At 40.9% G+C, this 26,491-nt stretch overlaps 1 protein-coding gene across 1 annotated transcript; it reads left to right on the top strand.

The window, feature by feature from the left end:
* Window positions 1-5,454: 5,454 nt before the first annotated feature.
* On the top strand, window positions 5,455-10,428 carry LOC119570810 (protein MNN4-like). The gene is made up of 5 exons (XM_037918409.1): window positions 5,455-5,771; window positions 9,318-9,379; window positions 9,482-9,619; window positions 9,999-10,133; window positions 10,321-10,428. Exons 3-5 carry the CDS (start codon window positions 9,509-9,511, stop codon window positions 10,426-10,428), a joined length of 354 nt encoding a protein of 117 aa, XP_037774337.1. The 5' UTR covers window positions 5,455-5,771; window positions 9,318-9,379; window positions 9,482-9,508.
* Window positions 10,429-26,491: the final 16,063 nt, after the last annotated feature.

Genomic DNA, 26,491 nt, shown 5'->3' with positions numbered 1-26,491 from the left:
TTTTTGACGCAAGTGTTTGCCCCCAAAAACAAACGCGAGACACCGCAACCGGGATGAGGGAATAAGCTTCAACACAAAATAACACCCGAGAAACTACGGTAAAACAGTAAAAAAGGAAAAACAAAAAAAATTTTCCCCCAAATGCCATGGGAAGATGCACACACCCCCACGTGCCCCGAAGTACCGCCCCCCCCTACCCTTCCTACTCCCAAGCGCCACAACTCTTCAAAACTACGCGGACGAGTGGAAACACGGGAAAAAAAAAAACGAGCACCCCCAGCCCCACCAAAAAGGAAGGGTTTCATTTCCGTCAAATCTCGAAAAAAAAAAAAGGAAAAACAAGGGACGAAAGCCACTCACCAAAACCCTTGCAAGGCGCCGACCGTCCAAGGGGAGTGTCTTATATATTACAAGTACCATCTGACACACACGAGGAAGATATTTAAGACTTGCGGAAAAAAAGTTCAAAACCATATTTCCAAAGTGAAAACTTTTTAAAAATAAAATGCACAAAAAATTTTTGCTCCACTTCCAGTTAATTAAAAGGGGCAAAGATATAAATCCAGATCTTTTCCAAAAGGGCCAAAGTCTTTCCCCCTTTAAAGGTGTTCCCCAAATAGAAACAAGTACAATGGCGACAGAATGTTTTACGTTGAAATCCGGCTGGCAAACCCTAAAAACCTCAAATAGAACACATCAAACACAGTCCCTCCTCGTCATTTCGACTAAATCAAACTGTTTTTAAGGAGAGAAAATTGATTTTTGGTATTAGTGAAACTTGTTCACCAGAAATATAAACAATTCCATAGCATCCCCAAAATTTCATGTTTATAGATGTGATGCAGGAGGGGGGGGAGTCTGCAATATGTAAGCGTACCCTTAAACAAATAAAATGTCCCCTACAATTGTAAATCATACGCGTAGAGGGAAACTGGGTAACCGTACAAGCAGAGTATCCCTTCCCTTTCCCCGTCGGGGACAAATTTCAGACACCTTTATGCCCCCATCGAAACTTTTTATTTTCTGAAAAATTTCCCAAAAAATTCCTAAAGAGAAAACCTTTTTTATCTTAGGGACATAAACGACTATCTAAAAAAACCAAATGCAAAGCTACAATGGAAATTAATAAAAAAATAGAAAAACTTATAAAAAGCCCCAAGGATTACGAAAAAACCTCTCCATATTTGATGTTTAAAAACAAAAAAACCCAATTATACTTCCCACAAACGCTGTTCTGCCCCCATTGCAAACATGAGTTTTAAATTTACCAAAAATGTAGAAAACCAAAGCGAAAACCCGTCACTAAACCTCTCTCGATTAACACATTCCCTTTGTTACTCTGCCCAATATTATTGCCAAAGAATTTTCACTCCAGAGGGGCTTAACAAAGATGACGTTTTACAGAAAAGTAAAAATTCTAAAACATTGGGTAAAGAAAGGGTTTGTGCCTCCGCACCTTTTAAAAAAAAAAGAGTTAGACGTTTTCCTCCCGCCCTTGGAAAGTAAACATTAAGAGGGGGAAAATGATAGAAATAATACCATAAAAAATCTCAAAATAAACAAATTATGACATAAACCTTCAGGCTGAATACAAAAATAAAAAGAGAAATGCGAAAAAAACTCCTCCCTTTTTGCAAAAAAAAAATTTTCTTTAAAAAATAAATTCCAAGAATTTTGAAACGATTCTGCCGAAACACGGGAAACTAGTAATACATTAAGAAAAATATTTAAAAACTAGGTCGGTGGACGCATTTGAACAAACAATTTCCCCCACAATCAATACAAAATTAAGAAACAAGGGCCCAAAAACAAACTTTTTTAGCCCATTTAGTAGGAATAGAAACAATTTTTCACAATAAAAAAACTTTAAAAAGAAAAATTCGTGGGAGCGGATGGCATTGCACACGTTTCATAACATAGTTTCCCCAATTGCATACTATTTGACAGTCATTATCAATACATCCATAGCACCGGTATTATCCCCCCTTTCCCCCGGAAACAGGATCAAACACCATTTTTAAACGGGGACAGGTAAAATTTAAAAATTTCAACCCATCACATACTACAAAAATAACGAAAATTTTCTCGGAAAATAACTCATTTTTTGGGAAAGGAAAAACCTTATATCTAAAACGCAAAAACGATTTTAAAAGTAAAAATATCAACGAAAAAAACATCTGAAAGTCGCAAATGAAATTCATAAACAAAAATCGATCTTTGTCACTCTATGTGGTTTATCGAAGGCCTTTGACAGTGTCAGCCAAGAATTACTTGTAAAATAACTAACAAACCACGAAATTGATAATTCTTGGTTCAAAAGTTATTTGTCCGCGAGAAAACAATCAGTCAAAATCCATGAAAAAGTAACATCAAAGCAACCAATTTTGTTCGGTGATCCACAAGGCTACATCCTAGGCCCAATCTTATTCATTATATTCATTAATGATGTATCATCAATTGCAGTACGTATTCAGTACGCCGATGACTGTCAATTTCTTCACAATGCCTCTGTTAACAACCTAAATGAATTGATAGGAAAAACCAAACAGACCCTAACAGAAGCAAAAAATACTTCGATATGAATGGCCTGAAACTAAATCCACAAAAAAAACGATGTATTTTTATGAGCAGCCGTCAGAACATAGCACAAATACCCACAAACACAGTTATAGACTTCTAAGGTTGCTACATAAAACACAACACAATAATAAAAATCTAGGGGTACACGCAGATAGATACATGACAATTGAAACACACATTGATCACATCTACAGAAAAGTAATGGGCACTCTGGTATACTTAATTCACATCAAAAATGAAATACCCACAGAAACAAGAATTGCTGTTACACAAACACTAGCACTTAGTATCATTAATTACTGTCTAAACATCTAGGGCTCCACAAATAAAACACAAATACAAAGGACCCAAAAACTACAGAACTTCACGGCAAGAGTAGCACTAGGAAATGTAAATAAATATGACCACATCACGCCACATATAAGCAAACTAAAATGGCTAAAAGTACCACAGAAATACACATATGACACATGTATTCTAATCCATAAAATCATACAAGGAAATTACCCAAACTGGCTATTACCTATACAAACAACAGGTAACATAACAGGTGTCCATACAAAGCAAAATAACTCCCTATATATCAGAGGATCGAACACAGAAACCGGGGCAAGAAATATGCAAATCCGAGGACTGGTGATCTGGAACCAACTGCCAGAAAATATTAGAAATATCTCCAACTAAAAGACATTTAAAACAAAAGTGAAAGAACATCTACTGAAATATCAATGACATCAGGCGTTCAAACATCAAGCCAAGCACGATATTTCAGTCTTTTGTGATATTAATGTTCCGTCTAATCTTGTTAAACAAACATTGTATAATATCTAGTTATATAACATCTTATTACATGATGTAAACATCATATATGTAAATAGAATACCCATTGTAATTAATGAAATGAAGTGTTTGAATTTGAATTATTTCCTCCTTTCGCTCTTTCCTCTGTCTCTTTTTTCTCCCTTCGCCATTTCCTTTGTCTCTTTTTCCTTCCGTCGCCCTTTCCTCCTTTTGCTCTTTCCTCCCTCACTCTTTCCTCCCTTGACTTATCTCCTTTCGCTCTTTCCTCTGTCTCATTTTCTCCTTCGTCTTCCTCTTCATCCTTTTCACCTTCAACTTTTCTACTTTTTTCCTGTCTTTTGTCTTCTATTACTGTTTCCTTCTTCTCTTGTTCTTTCTACTTTTCCTCTTTGCTATTTCTCTTTTTACTATCTCCCTTCAATCTTTCCTCCATTTGCTATTCAATCCCTTACTCATCATCTGTATCCTTTCCTCCCTTCACTCTTTCCTCTGTCTCCTTTTCCTCCCTTCACTCATTCCTCTATTCACTTTTTCCTCTCTTCACTCATTCCTCCTTTCGCTCTTTCCTCTTTTTCCTCTTTCATCGTTTCGCTTTTACCTCTCTTAGCTCTTTCCTCTGTCTCTTTTTCCTCTCTTCGCTCTTTACTCCCTTCACTCTTTCCTTTCCTTTCTTTACTCTTTCCTCTGTCTTTTTTCCTCTCTTCGCCCTTTCCTCCCTTTGCTCTTTCCTCCTTTCACTTTTTCCTCTGTTTGCTTTTCCTCATTTCGCTCTTTGCTCTGTCTCATTTTCCTCACTTTCCTCTTTCCTCTTTTTGATCTTTCCTCCTTTTGCTCTTTCCAGCATAGGCTCTTTCCTCTGTCTCCTTTTACTCCCTTTGCTCTTTCTTCCTTTTGCTCTTTCCTCCTTTCACTGTTTCCTCCCATCGCTCTCTCCTCCCTTCATTCTTTCCTCCTTTCGCTCTTTCGTCCCTTCTCTCTTTCCTCTGTTTCCTCCTCCCTTTGCTCTTTCCTCTGTCTCCTTCTCCTCCCTTCACTCTTTCCTCCTTTTGGTCTATCCTCTGTCTCCTTTCCTTATTTCACTCTTTCCTCCTTTCGTTCTTTCCTCTGTCTCCTTTTCCTCCCTTCGCTCTTCCCTTCACTCTTTCCTTTGTTTTCTTTCCTCCCTTAGCTCTTTTCTCTGTCTCTTTTCTCTCTCTTTGCTCTTTCTTCCCTTCGCACCTTCCTCTCTTCACTCTTTCCTCTTTTCGCTCTTTGCTCTCTTTACCCTTTCCTTCTTTCGCTCTTTTTTCCCTTTGCTCTTTCCTCTGTCTCCTTTTCCTCCCTTTCCTCTTTGCTCTATCTTCTTTCATCCTTTCGCTCTTTCTTCCCTTCCCTCTTTCCGCTGTCTCCTTTTCCTCCATTCCCTCTTTCCTCTTTTTCTCATCCCTTCGCTCTTTCCTCCCTTTGCTCTTTTCTTTTCTTTGCTCTTTCCTCTATCTTCTTTCCTCGCTTTTCCTTTTGCTCTCTCCTCCCTTCACCCTTTCCTCCTTATGGTCTTTCCTCTGTCTCCTCTTCCTCCCTTCTCTCATTAATTTGCCTCTTTCTCCTCCCTTCGCTCTTTCCTCCTTTCGCTCCTTCCTCCCTTCACTCTATCCTCTGTCTCCTTTTTCTCCCTTTTCTCTTTCCTCTGTTTCTTTTTCCTCCATTCGCCCTTTCCCCTTTCACTCTTTCCTTCTTTCGATCTTTTCTCCCTTCTCTCTTTCCTCCTTTTGCTCTTTCCTGTCTCCTTTTCACCCCTACAGTCTTTCCTCTGTCTCCTTTTCCTTCCTTCACTCTTTCCCGTCTCTTTTTCCTCCCTCGTATTTTCCTCTGTCTCTTTTTCCTCCCGTCACTCTTTCCTCCTTTTGCTCGTTCCTCCCTTTAGTCTTTCCTCCTTTCTCTCTTTCCTCTCTTCACTCTTTCCTTTGTCTCCTTTTCCTCCTTTCTCTCTTTCCTCCCTTCGCTCTTTCCTCTGTCTTCTTTCCTCCTTTTGCTTTTTTCTCTTTCTCCTTTTCCTCCTCAGTGATATTCTCTCTTTATCCCTTCTTTTCTTTTTATTCTTCCCTATTCTTTTATCCTTTCTCTTCCTTTCTTTTTATTCTTCACTCTTCTTTTATATTTTCTCTTCCTTTTTTTATATTCCCTCTTCCTTTATCTTTGTTTTCCTTTCGTGCCCATTAGCCGAATTCACGTCCTCACCTTCACCTCCATTTCCACCCTCCTTCTCATCATCCATTAACACAACACTTAATACAAGCTTCTTCCTCCCTCAGACTCAACTCCCCTGCACTTGGCTGCCTCTGGGGGTCATAAGGCAGTGGTGGACGTCCTCGTGGCGGGAGGGGGCGACCCCAACGCCAGAGACAGGAGAGGTAAGGCGACGGGATCCACGTTTCTTTTATTACTGTCATTATTATCTATACTGAAAGATGGAATAATGCAATGCCGCATTGATATCGATAAATAACAACCCTCCCAGACAAGGACACGAACCTAGGTCACTCCGGGTATGAAACCGGAGGCCAGTGCTAAACCAACCATGCCACACAACCCACTCTCTCTCCTCTCTTCGCTCTTTCCTCTGTCTCCTTTTTCTCGTTTTTCTCTTTCCTCTATTTGCTTTTCCTCTGTCTTCTCTCCTCCCTTCACTCTTTCCTTCTTTCCCTCTTTCCACCACCCTCCTCCCCCTCACCCATCAACACGACGCTTAATACAAGCTTCTTCCTCCCTCAGACCATAGGACTCCCCTGCACGAGGCTGCCTCTGGGGGTCATAAGGCTGTAGGGGACGCCCTCGTGGGGGGGGGGGCCCGCCCCCAAAACGCCGGGGGAATGGATTTAGTAAGGGGGAGGGGTTTCGACGTTTCTTTTTTTTTCTGTCATTTTTATCTATAATGTTTATTATTTTTTAATCAGTATTTTTGTTTTTTTAGTTTATGAAAAGTTCTAAACAAACAAAAGTTATAATTTCTCCTCTTTTCCCCTCTCTCTCTCTCTCTTACTTTTCCTCCCTCTCTCTTTTCTCTCTTTCTCTCTCCCCTCCTCCCCTTCTCTTCCCAAACTCTTTCCCCCTTTTCTTTCCCCCTCCTTTTTCCCACCATAATCCCTTCTCCCTTTTATTTTTTCCCTCTTCTTTTTCCTTTTCCTTTTCTCTCTCCTTTCCTCCCTTTCCCTCTTTCAGCCTCTTTTCCCTTTTTTTCTACGGCACCCCCTCTCCTTTTCCCCCCCTTCTATTTTTTCTAATTTTTTTCATCTTTTCACTCTCATTTCCCCTTTTTGCCGTTTCTGTTTCTTCGGGTTTTTCTCTCCATTCCTTTTTTTTTCTCTCTCGCTATCTTTCTACCCCCCCCCTTTTCCTTTCCTCCCTTTTTCTTCCCTACCTGTATAGGGAAAGCAGAGGTAAGGGAGAGGGGGAAAAAGAGGGGGCCCCAAAAAAGGAAAGGCCGGGGGAAACCTTTGGGAAAAATTTTTAAAAGGAGAGACCGCCCGGGGGAGAGGAGAGAGAGGGAGAAAGAGATGGAAGGATGGGGAGGAGGGAGGGAGGAGCGGAAAGGGGTAAGGGGAAGAGGGAAAAGAAATGAAAAAAGAGAGAGAGAGGAGGGAGAGAGGGATGGGAGGATTAGAGAGGGGGTGAAGGGGGAAAGGGAGAGAGAGAGAGGAGAGAGAGAGGGGGAGAGGGGAGGGGGGGAGAGGAGTGAGGGGAAAAGAGAGAAAAGGAGGGGAAAGAGACAGGAGGAGAAGCTGGGATAGTAAGAGAGGGGGAGAGATGAGAGAGAGAGAGAGAGGATAGGAGGAGAGAGAGGGGAGAGGGGGAAAAAGAGATGGGGGGGAGAGGATGGGAGAGGAGGGGAGAGTTTTGGGAGAGAGAGAGAGAGATGGAGAGAGAGAGATGGAGAGAGAGAGGGAGAGAGGAGAGAGGAGAGAGAGAGAGAGAGAGAGAGGAGAGAGAGAGAGAGAGAGAGAGAGAGAGAGTGGAGAGAGAGTGGGAAAAGAGGAGAGAGAGAGGGAGAGAGAGAGTGAGAGAGAGAGAGAGAGAGATGAGAGAGAGAGAGAGAGAGAAAGAAAGAAAGAGAGAGAGAGAGAGAGAGAGGAGGGGTGGAGGAAGGAAGAGAGAGGGAGGGAGAAGGAGAGAGAGAGAGAGGGGGGAGAGTGAGAGAGAGGAGGGGAGAGAGAGAGAGGTGGGAGAGAGAGAGAGAGAGAGAGAGAGAGAGAGAGAGAGAGAGAGAGAGAGAGAGAGAAGAGAGAGAGAAAGAGAGAGGATATAGCATCACATATTATTTATTTATCAATTCAAATTCTAATGGCTAAATTCTTCGCATTCCTTATCAAAACACGTTTCTTTTGCGTCTGTGCACTCCTTCTCCTCAGCTAATCTTTTTGTTTGTTTGTTTGTTTTTTGTTGTGTGTTCAGTTGCTTAAAATTCCTGCTGTTCTCCTTTCTGTTTAGATGTTTTTTTTTATTTCTGTAGCAGATTCTCTGATCATTTCACTCACTCGTTTCCAAGAAGCATTCGATCTTCCATTTCTTGCAAACATTCCACTCTTATTGTTTTTCTTGTTCTTTAACTTATTCTTATTCTTACTTTATTCTCACCATTGTTGCTGTGCTAATCTTTGTTATCATGTGACTGTCATTATTTTTGGGTAAAAATGTCATTATTATTATTGTAAATGTTATTACCATAAAAAAAAATTATATTGACATTAGTAATGTAGTTTATTTATGTCAATGTCATTCATTTCGTTTTACTGAATTTTCATTGTGCATTCGTAAACATTATTACTACATTCATTTAGTTGATTATTCGCACCCAACATAGTAATTGTGTTTGGTGTTTATCATTATTTTTGGATATAATATTATTACTTTTATCACTATCATTATAATCAAAGTTTCTCATGATATTAATGTCAGTAGAGTAATGGTTCCAGCTGTCATATATTTCCATAATCATTTTGTTATCAGTTTATTTATGCTATTTTCCTTCTTTTCGCTTTGTTCCTTTTTCACTATGCATTTCTATGCATTATTATTACTGTTACATTCATTGTCTTTCTCCTTCTTTTCTAACCTCCATTTCTCTCTCTTCTCCTTTCTTCCCTTCTTCCAAAACTCTCCCTTCCTTTCTCTCTCCTCTTTTGTCTACTCTTCTCGTTTCTTTCTCTCTCTCTCTACTCTCCTCCCTGATTCCCTCCTCTAGTTCACTTCATCCCCCTTCTTCTCTATCTCCTATATTTCTCTCTTCCTTTTCCCAGTTTCTCCTCCCCTCCACTTCCTTTTTTCTTCTCTTTTTTCGTTTCCTGTCATCATTTTTCTCATTTCCACTCTCTATCCTTTCCTCTCTCTCCGTCTCATCCTCTATTCTGTGTATCTCTCATTTCTTCCCTTCTCCTTTTAAAAAAATCTTCCTCTGTTTTCTTTTCTATTCTCTCCTCCAATCCCCGATCTCATTTTCTCTGTCCTTTTTCTCAATATCTCTTCTTCTCTCGTTTTTTCTCTAATTTCTTTCTCTTTCCTCTTCTGAATTCTTTTCTCCTTTTGTCCTCCTCTCTTTTCTCCTTTTCTCGCTCTTTCCCTTCTGCTCTTCTTTCTCTTTCCTTCGCCTGTTTTCTCCCAACCTATCTTTCTCTCTCTCTGCTCTTCCTCCTTTATTCAATTTTCCTCCCTCTTACTCTTCCTTTATGTTTATTTCTATCTTTACTCTCTACCTATCCTCCTTACTTTGCTCTTCCTGTCTCCTTTCTTTCCCGTTCACTGCTATTCTCTTCTTTTTCCATTATTCTTTCTTCCTTCTTCGTTCTCTCCTCTGCTCTACTTCCTCCTTACCCTAATTCCCATCCTCACTTTCACTTCCATTTTCACCCTCATTCCCATTACCCATGAACACGACGCTTAATAAAATCTTCTTCCTCCCTCAGGCCAAACTCCCATAGACTTAGCATGTCATAAGGATGTGAAGGAAGCCCTGCTGGCGTATAGGGTAAGGCCATGCTTTGTGCCCCAGTTGCTCTTATCAGGTTCCGCTTTTGCTGCAGCGCCAAAGCAATTTTCTCAACGCATTCCTTAGACTTTTCTCTTGCAGGACAATCCTGAAAAGGTGACGGAGGAGATGAAGAAGAAGCACGATTCGAAGGAGGCAGAGGCAGCCAACCTGCTGAGGGAAAACGAAAAGATCAAGAAGGACCTTCAGGAAAAGGAAAACAAAATCAAATTACTGCAGGTACGTGCAAGAGACAGAGAAAAGGTGTGAAGAGAGGAGAGAAAGGAATAGGGAAGAAAAGGAAAGAAAAAAGAAGGGAGGAAGAGGAGAGTGAAAAGAGAAAAATAGTTAGTGTTTTATTCCATCTATTACAATGGTTACTCCTATTGTGACAGGCTGTCCATTTCACCCTGTGTGTGCAAGGAATGGCCAGGGTTGCCATCCACTGGCGGTGTGGGGAACTGAACGTGGGTCAGATAGAGTACCAGACGAGACCGCTACCACTGCACCACACAACACACAGAAAGGTGACCGTCATACGGAAGCCAGAGAGAACATGGGAGGGGGAGCTAAGTAGAGAAATGTGAAGAGACATTCCTGAGACTGTTCTCCCTTCCAGGACAAACTTGAGGAGCAGCAGGAGATGAAGAAGAAGTATGACTCGAAGGAGGCGGAGGCAGCCAACCTGCAGAAGGAAAACGGAGAGCTCAAGAAGGACCTGCAGGAAAAGGAAAAAGAAATAAAATTAATGCAGGTAAGTGTAGGGGGAACAGAGAGGGAGAGAAGAGAATGAAGAACGGAGGGGAGGAGAGAAAAAAAAGAGAGAGGTAACTGTGAATTGGGGAAGTCAAAGAGAACACGGAATGGGGAGCTAATTGAAAAAATGAAAGGGACGTCACTTTCCTGAGACTTTTTTCTCTGCGGGACAACTCGAGGAACAGGAAGAGTTGAAGATGTATGACTCGAAGGTGGCAGAGGTAAACCCCCCTGCAGAAGGAAATGGGAGAGTTGAAGAAGGACCTCAGGAAAGGAAAAGGAAATCAAAATAATGCAGGTACGTGTAAGAGACACAGAGGGGAAAGAAAAAATGACACAAGCAGATGCAAATCAAGTCCTGGATTCTGTTCGCAATCATCCTAACCAAGTTGACCGTTTAGGACAGGTGAAGGGAAGTGCAATTGGGATCAGCGAGGTGTGAGAGTGAGGCGAGGACCATGAAGCCGAGAAGGAAGGCCTCAAAGAGCAAATCGCAAATCTTCAGGAATACAATGCAATTTTACAAGTTAGTTGTCAACTGTTGTGGGGAAATACAGACTTTGCAGTTATACTTATTAAATGCCATGGATAATAGTTAAAAGATGCATGTATGTATATGTCTATTAAGGTTTGGGACTATATAGGGCATATGCAGTGCGAAGTAGTCGTGTATTGTAAATGGACAGACAAGTCGAAGTGAAAAAAATGGGAAAAAAACTCGAGAGAGAACAAGACAGAAAATAATAAATAAATAAAAGGTAAGTGAGGGAGGAAGGAAGAGAAAGATACAGAGAGAAGGTGACAGATAAAAGAGAGTGAGACAGAAAGAGCGAGAGAGAGGGGGGGGATATAGAAAAGGAAAGAAAGACGTGTCTATAAAGAGGTGAATAGAAGCGAGATAGAGACAGAGGGGGTAGATAAACAGAGAAAATGAGGGGGGGGGGGGGTGATAGGACGCATATATGCATTTACAGGTGGAGAAATAAATACATAGATGAACAGAATGACAGATAGAGAGAGAGAGGATAAAGAGGGGGACAGAGATGAAAAAATGACAGTTAGCTTACCTTCCCTCCCAAGTCTCGTCTGGAAAAAGAAGGGCGCAAGAATCTAGCACTGACGAGGCAGATCCGAGAGAAGGAGAGCGAGTCACACGAGCAGAGGTAAGTTCTCCCTGTGGAAACCAAGAAACCTTTTGATGTGGGCGCACGCTGAAAGGAAGAGAAATGCATATGGTTAACAAATACATGTCTTTCGAGACGCAGTACTCATAAAGTTTTCGTTTCCAGACAGAAGCACAATGAAAGAGTGAAAAGTCTCAAAAGAAGGGAAAAGAGGAAAGAGGAAGAGGCAAAACGAAGAGAAGGGCGAGTTTGGGAGAGCGAGCTCAGGCGACGAGACAAGGAGTCGGGGGCCTCAAGGTAGAGGCGAACTGGTCTTCGCAACACGCGGTGATGGTGTTGAGGGTGGGAGCAACCAATAGATACTTATGTTAAGTCTGATAATCCCAAAAAAAAGATAGGAAAAATAACCCAAGAATTGATGTTTCCAGAAGCAGCTCAGAGATCAAGAAGGAAAGAGAAATGGACTCGCAACTCGAAGAGGAAGACAGCGTGTTAAAGTGAATGATTGTAAGTGTGTCATGCGTCCAGACACATCCCTTTGCACACGTGTATCAGAGAAGAAATATGGACGTAGAAAATGGAAATAATGTGAAAAAAAAAACAACTACAATAAGAAATTAAACTAAATCGTAACGTTTCGAACTCGTCCGAGATCCTATCAGGAAATATGGACGATTTCGAAACGTTACGATTTCGTTTCCTTACTTATTGTGGCTGTTTTCGTTTTCATGTTTTTGTAGATGTTTCTGCGTTCTGTTTGTCAAAGAATGTGTACATGTAAGAGGTGGGAAATTTCTATAATACATGTAGTATAGCTACAAGACACATAGAGAAGGATCTTGTTTGGTTTCCCTGCAAGTAAGAGGATTCCATGTAGCCTCAGTGGCCTCACGGCAGGGGCCAGCCTTTGAGTGAGAGGAGGGAAAAGGAGTCAAGGACTTTGACTCCTTTATATAAAGGAACGGTGATGGAAAGCATGAGAGTAGATACAAGTAATTCTTCTTTCCTGACTTTTCAGAGGCAGTTCAGAGAAAAGAACGAAAAAAGCAAAAACTTCAATCCCGGCCTCAGGCAGGAGGAGCAGGACCTGGGGAGCAGTGACAGCGACGAGACTCCGCCAGCAGCTGCCACGGACGGGCTAGGGGAGCGGCGGGCGGAAGAGACAAGCCTCAGCAAGCAGCTGGCAGCAGAGGCAAGGTAGGAAAGCACCAGAAAACGACGAACCTGTGCAAGCGCAGGCAAGAGAAAGGGCAGGGGAGAAGCAGACAGGAGGGAATTATCTAAAGGGGCACAGAAGGGCCCGGCGAGTGAAAGGGCGCGATCTCACAAGAAGGTCGGGGGGGGGGGGGGGGGGGGGGGGGGGGGGGGGGGGGGTTTTTTTTTTTTTTTTTTTTTTTTTTTTTTTTTTTTTTTTTTTTAAGGGTGGGGAGGGCGAATTTTTTGGATTTTCGGAAAAGGGGAAAAGGGGAAAAAAATTTGCTAGGGGGAGCAACCAGATCTGAAGCGAAGACTGCAAGTGGACGGAGTCAGGAGCGGCGGGGAAGAACAATGGAAGCAGCTGAAGAGGAAGGCTGAAAGCAAGACACGACAACCTTTGAAACCGTGCAGAGAAGGAATAGGGGGGGGAGGAAATGGAAAAAGGAAAAAAAACAACTACCACAAGAGAAATTCACAAAGAAGCGAACAGTCAGAGCCCTATCAGAAAAAGAGCGACGAAACGTACGAGGCTACAGGGCGCGAGTTGGTGATTTATCCCTTGTAAAGAATGTTGTGGGGAAAAATACGAATAAAAGTAGAGAATTACCTTTTTCCCCCGTTTCCAGTGTTAAAACTTTGATGAGGACGGAAAAATAAGTTGTTTTATAAAAAAAAAAGATAGATAGATACAATAATTTTTTCATTTAAATTAATGAAAAGGAAAAAAAAATTAATGGAAAGGGATAATGACACAGAATAATGCTAACGGGATAGACCGGGGGGGAAAAAAGAAAAATTGGAAAAAGGGAAGGTAAAAACAAAAAGAGGAATGTGGGAGGAAGAGAAAGGGGAGGGGGGAAAGGGAGAAGGGGAGGGAAAGGGAAGGGCAAGGAGGAGAAGTTCAAAGAAGACAAGGCGATCGGCCAAGGAGCCGACGCAAAAACGAGCAGGTCAAGGATTTAAGGAAAATACTGGGCAAACATAAATATGAAATATTTTCTCCTTTCCTCCCCTCTTCTCCGTATTTTAATATAATATATGATAAATAATAATATAAAAAAAATATAATTTATACACCACAAACAAAAAAAAAAAACAACACAAAAGAAATATAAAAAGAACAGAAAAGCAAAAAAAACACAAAACAAAAAACAAACAAAAAAACAAAAACAAACCAAAAAAGAAAAGACAAGAAAGAAAAACACAAAAACCAATAAAAAAACAAAGCACACAGGCCAAGGGCAAAACACACAAGGATTAATAAAATTAATAAATATATTATATAAAATTATATTTATATATATATAATAATATATATATGAAATAAAATTTTATATATAATATAATATATATATATAAAAAAAAAAAATAAAAAACATAACAACCATAAAAATAAAAAAAAACATTAAAAAAACATAAACAAAAAAAAAATATAACAACAAACAATAAATAAATATATAAAAAAAAAAAATACAAACCCACCCGGAATCATAATATATAATATATATAATATATATATATATATTATATATTATATAATATATATAATAATATTATATATAATATATATATATATATATTAATATATATTTTTATATATGATATATATATATATATATATTATAATATACATATATATATTATATATATAATTTTTTTAATAAAATATATATTGAGACCACAACACACACACACAACACACACAAATATATATATATTATAATATATATATTATATATATATATATATAATATAATATATTTTATATATGAGTGTAAAGGGAGAGAATAAGGAAGGAAGGGAAAAAGGAAGAAAGACGAGAAGGTTTCGGTGAATTTGAATTGAGGCATGAATGTAATCGGGCGACAGTCCGTTAACATTCTGAATGTCGCATGAAGTCGGGTGAGTAGTCAATGTTTCTAATGTTGGTATAATATTTATACATTGAAAAAGTAATCAGTGGGACGCCGCATAGTAACAAAAACACAAGAAAAGAAAATTTCACTTGCGAAAGAATGGGCACATGAATAGTGGCACTATACCGAGAAAATAAACAAATAGCTTAAGAGAGCAAGGCAAGGAAGGTCTGCTACTCTGACGGCTGAACACAGAAGATAAAGACTACCTCGTGCTTGAATTTAAATTTACTTGGGAATGCGGGCACACTGGCAAGTCCTAAAGACAAACCCACAGAAACAGCCGTCGTGCGGCAAAGAGATAGCGAGAGTTACACCAGGTACGGGGAGCGCCTGTGGCAATCCACCGCCACGGTAAGCACCGAGTGTCAGACAAACAAATGAGACAGCCATAAAAAGTGACACAGGCCGGGTCATAAGTGAAAGGCCCGGCCCCCCCGAAGCCAACCCTTGGCAAATCTCAAGAAAGCAAGCTTGAACTAAAGTGGACATCGAGCAACTGAAGAAGAAGGACCCTATCTCCTCTCTCTCTGCGGGAAATGGTCCTTACTTGGAAAAATTCAGAGGAAAGGGGGAGCGTTCCGGCAAAGGCGGTGACGGGGTGCAGCGGTGGCGCCAAGCCGGTAATGCCAGAGCACCATGACCTCTCGGCCTGAAGCTTTTGCATGCGGATTAAAGAGAATACCGCGCCAGGTCCTTGAAATTTCGGGCCTCGGTTCTTACGCGTTATCGGACGGTGACGCGCCCTCCTTGTTTGTTGGCCACGATGCTAGGGCCCTTGCATGTAGCTTCGTGCCCATAGCAACTTTTTCCTATACGAATTTTGGGCTTTAGGATTAACTCTGTGCACACCTTCGGTTGAACTGACCCCATCTTCGGGCGCGGCTCGGACGGGGCAGACCTTTACCTCCCGCGGGGAGGGGGTTTCTGGGTGGCCTTAGAAGGCCTGCCTTAGGGTGGCATAGAGTTCCCCTCTTTTGCTAGGATGGTCTGGCAGACCATTGATGACTGCCACTCTCTTTTTCGAATAGGCGATAGGAGGTAGGAGCCCCCTCTTTGTTCAGGCCTTCAGCCTGTTCGGTTAATAGCTGCCGTAGACAGAACACGAACGTCCCGTCCGGGGATAGGAAATTTACTTGGATAAAAGTTAGTTTCCCTCCCTCACTGTGATGAAATAGTCTGTGGTTGGCTACTTTCAGAGGGATGAAGGAACTTACTGGAACAGGTACAGGACCCCTCTTCGCTCACTGAGGTGAAACAGCCTTGGGTGTTTCAGAGAGAAGAGGGATTCACTTAAAACCCACCTGCCATAAGAACTGCCTGGAAAAATGTTAGCTTCTCTCCCTCTCGTGATAAAACATTTCTGTGGGGGCCCTGTTTTCAGAGGGATGAAAGAACTTACTGGAACAGGTTCCCAGGACCCCTCTTCTCTCCTGAGGTGAAACAGCCTTCAGGTGTTCAGAGAGAAAAGGATTCAGCTAAAACCCGCCCTGTCATGGGAACGCCTGGAAAAAAATTTTTAGCTTCTCTCCCTCACTGTGATGAAACAGTCTGTGGCCTGGCTGTTTCAGAGGGATGAAGGAACTTACTGGAACAAGTACAGGATCCCTCTTCTCTACTGAGGTGAAACATCTTGGGTGTTTCAGAGAGAGAGGGATCACTTTAAAAAACCCGTCCTGCCCATAGGAACCCCGGGAAAAATTACTCTTCCTCACTGGGATGAAACAGTGTGGCTGCTGTTCAGAGGATGAAGGAACTCCCCTGGAACAGGTGCAGGACCCCCTCTTTTCTCACTGAGGTGAAACAACCTTTGGGTGTTTCAGAGAAAAGAGGGATTCACTTTGAAAAAGGGTACAGGTCCCTCGAGGAATGGAGAGGAACTGCCTGGAAAAAGTGAAAAGAGCTCCCTTCCTTCTGACGGAGGAGCAGAAGTGTTCCCATCAATGATTTCCTGTAGGTGGAAGGGCATCCCCTCTGGGCTACTCCCAGAGGTTCACCACCTACCCACGGGTTTGCCGTGCGTAGCAGCCTTGTGATTTGGGAGACGGGAGTCCTGGAGGTTGAGCGATGCCGTGCACGAGTACGCCTGCGGCTAGCAACACGCCTCTTTGGTCCCCCATTCCGGCAAGACAGGCGGCCTGATCCGGGCCCCGGGTCAGGTCAATCGGCTGGTCTCCCTCGGGAGGCTAGGGCAAGCAGTCATGCTGCATTGGTACTCACACCGTCCGTGCGTGCCACTGAAAAAACAGCTAATTGGCTGCTTATCCACTCATCACCCTGTTGCTGTTTTGACATTGGTTCTAACACTCAGTTTCCCCTTTGGACTCTGTGGGGGGTGGGGGCGTGAGTGGATGAAGCATTTCCAAGTATATGGAAAACAAAACTAAAAAACCATGGCAAAAGAAAACCCCGAGCACAAGATGGGCGCTATCATGCCCGCTGCCAAGATGGTGGACAAGACAGAAAAAACCATATAAGAATATGTCTGTCCACCAGATTGTCCAACGATGGACCAGCACCTAGACCAGGAAGGGCCTCTGAGCACCCCTCAGACGACCCCACTGACCGAATCAGGAGCACCAGCGAACAAACCGAAACAAAATGGTGCCCTCACAAGCAAGCCCCAAAGCCGAAAGGGCGGACCGAAACGACCGAGGCCGGGAACCGACTCTGATGGAGCGGGAAAATCCGGTTGTCAATCCGGGTTGCGCAAGATCAGGCATGATCATCATGCCCAAAGATCAAGCCACCCTTTGTTTCCCGCAGGAAACAAAGAAAGCTAAAAGAGGGAGGAAAGTGAGCCTCTCACCACTGAATCCGAGGAAAAGAGGGTCAAGATGGTGCTACTTGGCTTCTCAGTCTCGATGATGTGGAGGTGATCGCATCGCACCCACAGGTCGTGGAGGCTTCCCGATTGTCGAAGGGGAAGACTCCAACCAGGCAAGTCCTGGTGACCAGAAAGGTGGCCCAACCCCTACCTTGATTTTGGGTAACTGGGGTACCTAAACTTTTGTACATAAGTGCCAGAAGTAGGACACCCCCAGGCAACTGCACAGCAAGCCAAAATGTGGTGTGTAGCAAGGCACACAAAACCGAGGTGTGCATTAAGGCACACAAAGAAGAAAAGAAGGAACAACAGGGCCCAAAAGTCCTAAATGTGCCAAGAGGCATCACGCCTGGAGCCTGGCTTTTGCTCTGTCAGGGAAAAAGGCGGCCCCCAAGCGGCAAGAGGTTGCTAAGAACGCTTTGTTCCTGCCCCCCCCCCCGGCACTCTGTCTGGGGAAGAACAAAAGCGAAAAGGCCTTTCCCCACCTCCTAAGAGGAAGGAAGCTGCCCCCAGCCGAAAACCAAAAATCTCCGAAAAAACAGGAGTTCCCCAAGTAAAACAAGTGCAGAAGAACCACAGGGAAAAAAGGTTCTAACAGCACCACAACGTCCTCCCAGAACCAGAAGACGTGCTCTTTCGATGAGGGGGACATGTCGATCCCGCTCATGCTGTAGTTACAGCAGTGGCAACATCTTGTCCAGGACCAAGGAAGAGGCAGAGAAGGCAGCGAGGTCGCCATGAAGACATTGACCAAGGACTGTCGCAAGCATAAAGGGAAGGAAGATGGAAAGGGCAAAACGGCCCAATCCTCTCCCCCAGCCCAGGTCGAGACTCCCCTCCTCACTCCAACCCAGGCCATGCCCTCAAGGTAGAGCCTAGCCAGGCAGATTCAGTGCCAGAAAACTGAATCAGAACAAACTGACCCTGCCCCGGCAAGGCCAGCCAATGCACAGAAACAGCCTGGCTAGAGAAAAGCCAAAACACTTAAAGTCAGAGCTACCAAAGGCTCTCCAACCCCAGTGGACCCAGGGATAGCCTGACAACCCAAGGAAAACCTCAAAAAGTGAGGATCTCACAATGGAGTTTTCAGACTCCGACTGTCAATCCGAATAAGACGATGTCTCTGATGTAACTATCATTTAGTAACATCATGGCAAACAATCTAAGTATTCTGCAGTGGACATCTGTGGCTTCTCCTCAAGGAGTGCCATCCTCCACGCAATAGTGCGATCAAGAAGCATTTACATCGTTATGCCAGGAGACATTAACAGTGGAACCTGTTTGCTTTCGGGGTATCACGTCTACGGCCAGCCACGTGCCGATGGCAAAAGAGGCTGATCACCCTGGTCAAAGCAACAATTCCCTGCTCTGCAATAGCCGATGCACCGCACTGTGGAGATGTTGAATCTCTTTCCGTCGAGATTCAGCTGGCCGGGGGGCCCCCGAAATTGTACAATTGTACAGGGGGCCACACTTTAGTAGCTTAGACATCAGCCAGGGATGTGCTTCTGCACACACGACCGAGTGATCATAAGGGGAGACTTCAATTCACACCACCTTACTCTGGCTCCCTGCAGAGCACCGGATGCGGCTGGCCATCATATAGCCAACGTGCTTGGGGACATTCCCCGAGATCGCTCTCCTCAAAGCCAGGAGCCAACGCATGAGGGAGGGGGCCTAGACCTCACCCTGGCCACTGCGACTCTGGTGGAGAGTATTGGCTGGCGTTTTCAAAGAGACCGTCACTAGTGACCATTATGGCACTATAACTACCCTCATGGTAGTGGCCCAGCCGAAATACCACGACCGAATCCAAGATGGAAAACAGACAAGGCCAACTGGCCCGGCGTTCCAGAGCGCCTTGGCCCGCTGTCTGAGAAGCAATGAAAACCCCCACAAAGCGAAAATGTGGAAGTGCTACAAGCCAGACTGTAAATGCCATTGAGAGGCAGCCTCACTGACCATACCCAAAATCGGGCCCGGGTCTAGGAGTCAAAAAGTAGCCTGGTACTTCAATGACGAGGGTTAGGGAGGTCAACCACAGGGTAAATATGTGCCGAAAACATTTCCGAAGGCAAAAAACCCTGACAACTAGCTCTCCTAAGGAGGCTGTCAGGGATGCCAAAGGGAAAATGCCAGCAGAGTGAGGCAGGAAAAGTGGCTGGAATGTGTGAGTCCCTCAATCACCATACTAACCTCTCAGAGCTATGGCAACGGGGCAAGCAAGCCCCCCAGCCCCTCAGCCCGAGATGCACACACCATGGGCACCCAGTCAGAGGCCGACAGACTGGCGCACAGTTCTCTGCGAGAACGAAATAGCAACAGCCTGCCAGCCAAACTGAGGGCAAGACAAGGACAACCTACAACCAGACAGACTTGCTCACGTCAGAGAAAGGGCAGCCGAACCCCATAACTCAGACGTTATCTTTTCTCTGAGGGAACTAGAGATGCATATAAAGCCAGTTGTAACACAGCCCCGGGCTCTGACGGGATCTCGTACCCCATCATTCCCACCTGGGACTAGTAGGTGAGCTTGCATTCCTGCAAACTCATCAAACAAGTCCCGGGAACTTCCACTCTACCCCAGAGTTTGAAGAGGGTTACAAAAGGGTTCCATCCCTAAACCAAAGGAGCCGGGAATACTGCCCCATCTCTCCTCAGCTGTCTGGCCAAGACTGCCGAGAGGATGGTACTGAACCGGCTCCGATGGAAATGGGACCCCCACATGAACACCTCCTTGGGTTACCAGGGGGAAAGAGCACAGCGCACAGCATAGCCACGCTTGAGCACAATAAGCACGGGCAAATCTGTGGCAGTATTCCTTGACCTGGAGAAGGCTTTTGAATTGGCAAGTCCTCTTGCCATTCAGAAGAGCCTGATCCAAAAAGGAATCCGAGGTAAGTCTTGGCTTGGATCGGTGACTCCTCCACCTCCTAGTGGAAGCAAACCCTTCTCCCCTTGGCCTTACGAATTTATCTAATGGCAACACCCAATTCTTACCAAAGGTCATAACGGAACACAAGCCTATGACATAAAATAGTCAGACGCCTAGAACAAGATAACGAGCTGTTTGCAAAAAAACTCCTGGCTGTCTCACACAGCCAGGGTTTAATACGCCATCAGCTCAAAGGACCACTACTGGCCAAGGGCATGGATCCCCTCACCCTGACTTTGTCGAAGCTCTGCCGTGGGCACAAACTCGATAGAGTTCCGGTTCATGAGACTGGAAGCAAAAAAAAAACGAATATTGGGACGCCTAGCCTAAAAGCAGAAACCCAGAGGGTCATTGCAAAACCCTCCCCTCCGGGCAGCAGAACATATTACACGGATGGATCGGTCGACCCTTGACACACCCCTGCAGGGACCGGCTTCGCAGCAAGGGATGCCACAAAATCCAGAGGGTAACAGACAACGCCTCCTCGCTACAGGCAGAGGCAGTTGCTATCATGGGAGCATTGAGCCACGCATCTGTGAGGGAAGGGGCACGTGGTCATACACCAGACTCCAAAGGAGCTGTCGACTGTCTTCAGCAGCGCTCACCCCACTGACAATGTCTACCTTCTGACTACCATCCTCACACTGGCACAGAGAATTTTTTTACAGTTAGAAGAATCATCATAAACTGGGTTCCCAGCCACATAGGGATCAGAGGGAATGAGCTTGCTGACAGATACCCCAAAGTTGGCAGGGTACCCCCCTAATCCAAAATAATAATCAAGCCAAAAAATTATTTAGGAGAAGGGTGGGTGAGGGGCCCCCTCCTTCCTCCTGCGTTCACAGACGGGAAACGAGATCCCCCCCCGGCCACCCGGTACCAAGCCACAGCCTAGAACCACTGGCATCTTGAAATAAAAACAGAGGTCCCGAAGTCTTTCTGCAAGAATCCCTTTTACCACTGTGTTGGCGATCATACAAACAATAAACTGAAGAGAGGTGTGAGCATTGGGGCGACCAAACCCACACTTGAAACATTACCTAGAGAATTGTGTCCCACACGAAATTTCCCAAAGACAAAGCCCGCAGAAAACGCCGTGTGGAAAAGAGATTATGCGAGATGTTTACCCCAGGGCTACAGGAGCGCTGTGGCAAAGTAAAACCCCTGCGGGGAAGTAAAACGCCCCCCGTGGGGGTTTTTTCCCCCCCCGGCGCATCCGGTCATGATGAGGTGGCGCGTGCGGGAATATAGAGCCCCTTGCTAAGCTGCGGTAAACATTACGGGAAAAAATTCTTGACGACGAAAAAGACGGTGAAAGTAGGCATTTACATGTGTATTAAAAGTAACCCCCAAGTATTTTTTTTAAAAAGGCTGAGAATCTTTACTGATAACAGCTAAAGGGCCCAACACATTGTGAGGTCCCTTTGGCGGTGAACATTTAGGGGGAAAAGTACGCTTCTCAGATATGTACTTGTCCGCGGGGAAAAATTTTCCAGGGATTTTTATATAGGACTTATTAGTTTCCAAGGGGATTTAAAATTTTTTAAAACCATCAAAAGACGCTACTCCAGCTCCAGATGTGGAAAAATGCTTCACATGAATTTCATTTTAATTTGTAAGTGGAAAATTTTTATTTCATATAAAAAGTAATATATGAAATGTATATAACGCAAGAGGATGGGAAAGATTTTTCATATATGAAAGGAAATATGCCAAACACACCCACAGCATTTTTAAACTATATATGTGTGTGTGTGTAGTTTAAAAATAATATACTTTAACAAAATTTTAAAATATATATCTATTAATATATATTAAAAAATTTTTTTTTTTTAAATTTTTTTTATATATATATATAATATATAATATATATATTTAATTATTTTTAATCTTTATATGGGTGGGTTTTCTTCACGCGCAAGGTGATTGAAGCAGGGTGTGGGAGCCAGAAGGTTAATGCCTTTATCCCTTCCCTTTTGCAGCTTCCCCACGGGCTAGCCCAGTGCGAAAAAGGGGGAGTTTTTGTATTCCCTCCAGGTCAAGCCTCCCATCACCCAAGACTTCTGCAGGCCTCCTCGTGGCCCCCAGGAAACTGGGCCCCTTGCGGCCCAGGCAAAATTTTTTTGGGGGGTTGGGAGCAGCAGGGGCCCCGGGGTACAAGCAAAGCCACCGGGCGGGCCCGCTCTCGCCCCGTAAAAACCCCTGCCCCCTACCACCCAGGATAATGGGGGCTCGGGGGGGGGGGCCTTGTAGTCCCCCTTCCCCAGAAAGACTCACCGGAAAACGTCAGGAAAAAGGATTGCTGGGGGGGGGTGCAGCCCACCCACCCAGATACAAAAATACAAACTGCGCGTTTATTACAAAAACCCACACACATACACCCACACACACATACACACACACCCCCCACACACACACACACCCCACACACACACACCCCAACACACACACACACACATTTTATATATAAAAATATATCTTATATTATATATATATATACAATATATAACTGTATACAATCATATATTATAGTATTATGTTATGTATATATACCGATGTTTTTATGTGTGTTGTATTATATAAAAAATTAAATTAATACTGACAAGTCAAATGTAATGTAATATTATATATATATATTATTATAAAAGTATATATATATATATATATAATTTTATTATATATATATATATATATATATATATACGGGTGTGTGTGTGTGTATGGTGTGTATGTTGTGAGTAAAGAGTGAAGAGAGAGAATATATATATAATAAAATATTATATAAGATATATAATATAAATATATTATATATTATATATTATATATTATATATATAATATTATAATTTTTATATTTTTATATATATAAGAAGAGAGAGGAGAAAGAGAAAGGGGAAGAGAAAGAGAGAGAGCGAGTGTGAGTTTGTGTTGTGTGTGTGTGTGGTGCAATATTTTATTTTTTAAATAAAATTATATTTTTAATAAAATTTTTAATTATTTTTATTTTAAAATTTAAAATATATAACAAAACCCTATAATAAATATATACAAAAAAAAATATATATACATCAATATAAATAAAAAAAAAAATAAAAAAAAATTTAAAATTTAATAATATATATTAAAAATATATATATATATATATATATATATATATATATATAAAAATATATATATAATGCAATATATAAAATTTAACACTTTCCCAACAGGTGTTTTTATTATAATATTATATTATATATATATATAATTTTTAATTTTATTATAATATATATAATATATATATAATATCTATATATATAATATATAAAGTTTTGGGGTGTGTTTATTATACATAATAGTATATAATTTTTATTATTTTAAGATATATATATTATATAAAATTTTGTGTGTGGTGTGTGTGTGTTTTGTGTGTGTGGTAAATTATATATATATATATTTAATATATTTTATAATATATAATATTAATATATAAATATAATATTAATATTATTATATATAAATATTTTAACATTTTTAATAATTTAAAACGCGTGCATACACCACACACACACACACACACCACACACACACACACACAACAAAAATATATGATATAAATTAAAATATAAAAAAATTTTAATAAAAAATTAAAAGGAGAGAGAAGAGAGAGAGAGCGGGAGGAGGAGAGAGAGGGAGGAAAGAGAGAGGAAGAGAGAAGGAGAGAGAGAGAGAGGAGGGAGAGAGGAAGAGGGGGAGGGGGGGAAAAAAGAGAGAAGAAGAGAGAAGAAAAGAAATAGAAAATGACGTAGATATAGTGAGCGAGAGAGACACGAAACAGACAGAAAAAAAAGACAGACTACAGACAGGGTGTGCGTGGTGTTTTTTTACACTAAACACACACACACGCATATATTATTTTAATATTATATATATATAAAATTATATATATATCTATATATATATATAAAATAAAATTTTAAAAAATTAAAAATTTAAAAAAAAAAAAAAAAAATAAAAAAAAAAATATTTAAAAAAGTAAATATTAATATTTTTATAATTTTTTTTAATATATTTATTTTTAAATTATATATGTAGTATGTATGTAATTATATTATATATAAAATATATATATATAATATATATTATATATATATATATATATATATAATATTATATGCACATGAAACCACAAAAACAAAACCCACACACACACACAAAACAATCCCCCCCAACCAACACACACACACACACACACACACAAAACCATATACAGTATATACAAACAACACTTAACGCTTACCACGAAACCACAAAAACCCCACACAGGGAGCGCGTGCGCATACCCCCACCGTTTTCAGAATACCAAACACCCCCTCTACTATCTATTTTGCCTTTTATCTGTTATCTAATATATCCAACAACACCAAACCACACAAAACCCCCCACACACACACACCCCCACACCACACACACCAACACAAAAAAAAAAAAACAAACAAAATATTTTATATATAATACAAAATAAAATTTTATAATATTTCATATATATATATAAAATATATTTTAATAAATAATATATATATATATTATAAAAATATATAAAAATATAAATATAAAAATAAATATTAAATAAAATATATAAAAAATAGATATAAAATTTAAAATTAATTATAAAAAGTTTTAAAAATAAAATTATATATAAAATTTTTATATTTCTATAATTTTTTTGGGTGTGTGTTGGTGTGTGGTTGTGGTGTTTGTTTTATGTATATATAAATTTATATATATATATTTAAAATTTTATATTATATATATATATATTATATATATAATTATGTGTGTGTGTTTGGTGTGTGGTGGTTGTGGGTGTGGTGTGTGCGTGTGGGTTATTATATAAAATATTATATATATTTTCTATAAATTATATATATAAATAATAAAAATGTATTTAATATATGCTACAGTTAATTTATCCCAACCCAAACACACACACACCAAAACCAATATTTTCTTGTAAACTCCCTTTTTGCTATGGGTCATGGGGGCTCAAAAAACACACACACCACACACACCCACACACACACACAATAATATATATTATAATATATATATATATAATTATATATATATATATATATAATATCTTTATAAAATATTATATATATTATAATATATAAAAATATATATATTTTTTGTATATTTTAAATATATATAATTATATATAAAATTTTATATATTTTATAGTTGGGTGTTGTGTGTGGTGTGTGTGTGTGGGGTTTGTGTTTTTGGATATATATTATATAGGTTGTGTGTTTTGTGTGTGTGTGTTTTTGTGGGGGTGTGTGTGTGTTTTTATGGTTTATGTCGTATAATATCTGTATTATATAATATATATATTAATATAATTATTATATTTAATTTATGGTTGTGTGTGTGTGTGTGTTGGGGTGTGTGTGTGTGTGTGTGTGTGTGGTGGGGTTTTATAATATATATAAATTTTTATTAATAATATATAATATATATTATATATATATTATATATATAATATATAATTATTTAAATTTTTTAAATTTTGCATACGTTAATTTTCACACAAAAACCCACACACACACACACCTCTAAAATTACTTTTCATGTAAACCTGCCTTTTGGTAGGGTAGGCGGTCAAATAAGATGTCATCGTGATTTGATAAGAAAAACGGAAAACCGAACAAAGGTTTTCGTCCTTTTCAGTTAGATCCCAAGCGCGTGAAACCGAGGAAAAAAACCAAGGTTTTTCTTCCCTCGAGGCCCCTTCCCGCACGAGGCTGCGAAGGGGGTGGGAGGGAGGTGGTGGAGGGGGCTCGCCGGGGGCGCCACCCCAACGCCCGGGATTTTTTTTGGAAGGCGGGGGAAGCCGATGACGGGGGCAGTTTATTATTATTTTTTTTGCTTTTATTATTTTTATTATTTTTTTTTTATTTTTAATCCTCCTTTTTCGCTTTTTTTCTTTCTTTTGGTTCCTTCCTCACATGTTTCCTCCTCTCTTTTCCCTTTTTCCTCCCGCGCCATTCTTTCCTTATCCTTTTTGGTTACCGTCCCTTTTTTTCCCCTTTTCCTTTTTTTTTCTCCGCATCTCTCCCTCTTCTTTTGTCCTTTTTCCCTTCTCTCTATTATATATATATAAATTAATATTAAAATTTAATATATATAATAAAAATTTAAATATATATTTACATATAAAAATATATATATATAAAATATAAAAATAAAAATTTTAAATAAATTTTCCCCACACACACCCACACACACACACACACACCAAACACACACACAACACATATATTATATATAATATATATAATATATAATAATATATAATAATATGCACATACAA

The sequence above is a fragment of the Penaeus monodon genome, unplaced genomic scaffold (genome assembly GCF_015228065.2).
Source record: "Penaeus monodon isolate SGIC_2016 unplaced genomic scaffold, NSTDA_Pmon_1 PmonScaffold_400, whole genome shotgun sequence".
Taxonomy (NCBI): domain Eukaryota; kingdom Metazoa; phylum Arthropoda; class Malacostraca; order Decapoda; family Penaeidae; genus Penaeus; species Penaeus monodon.
This window is presented reverse-complemented; position numbering and strand designations above follow the sequence as displayed.

What these genes read in the sequence shown, in the direction of transcription:
- LOC119570810 (XM_037918409.1), top strand. Translation starts at nt 9,509, where the DNA reads ATGAAGAAGAAGCACGATTCGAAGGAGGCAGAGGCAGCCAACCTGCTG. An exon ending in ACAAAATCAAATTACTGCAG is followed by an intron (nt 9,620 to 9,998) that starts GTACGTGCAAGA and finishes TCTCCCTTCCAG; the next exon opens with GACAAACTTGAGGAGCAGCA. An exon ending in AAGAAATAAAATTAATGCAG is followed by an intron (nt 10,134 to 10,320) that starts GTAAGTGTAGGG and finishes CTCGAGGAACAG; the next exon opens with GAAGAGTTGAAGATGTATGA.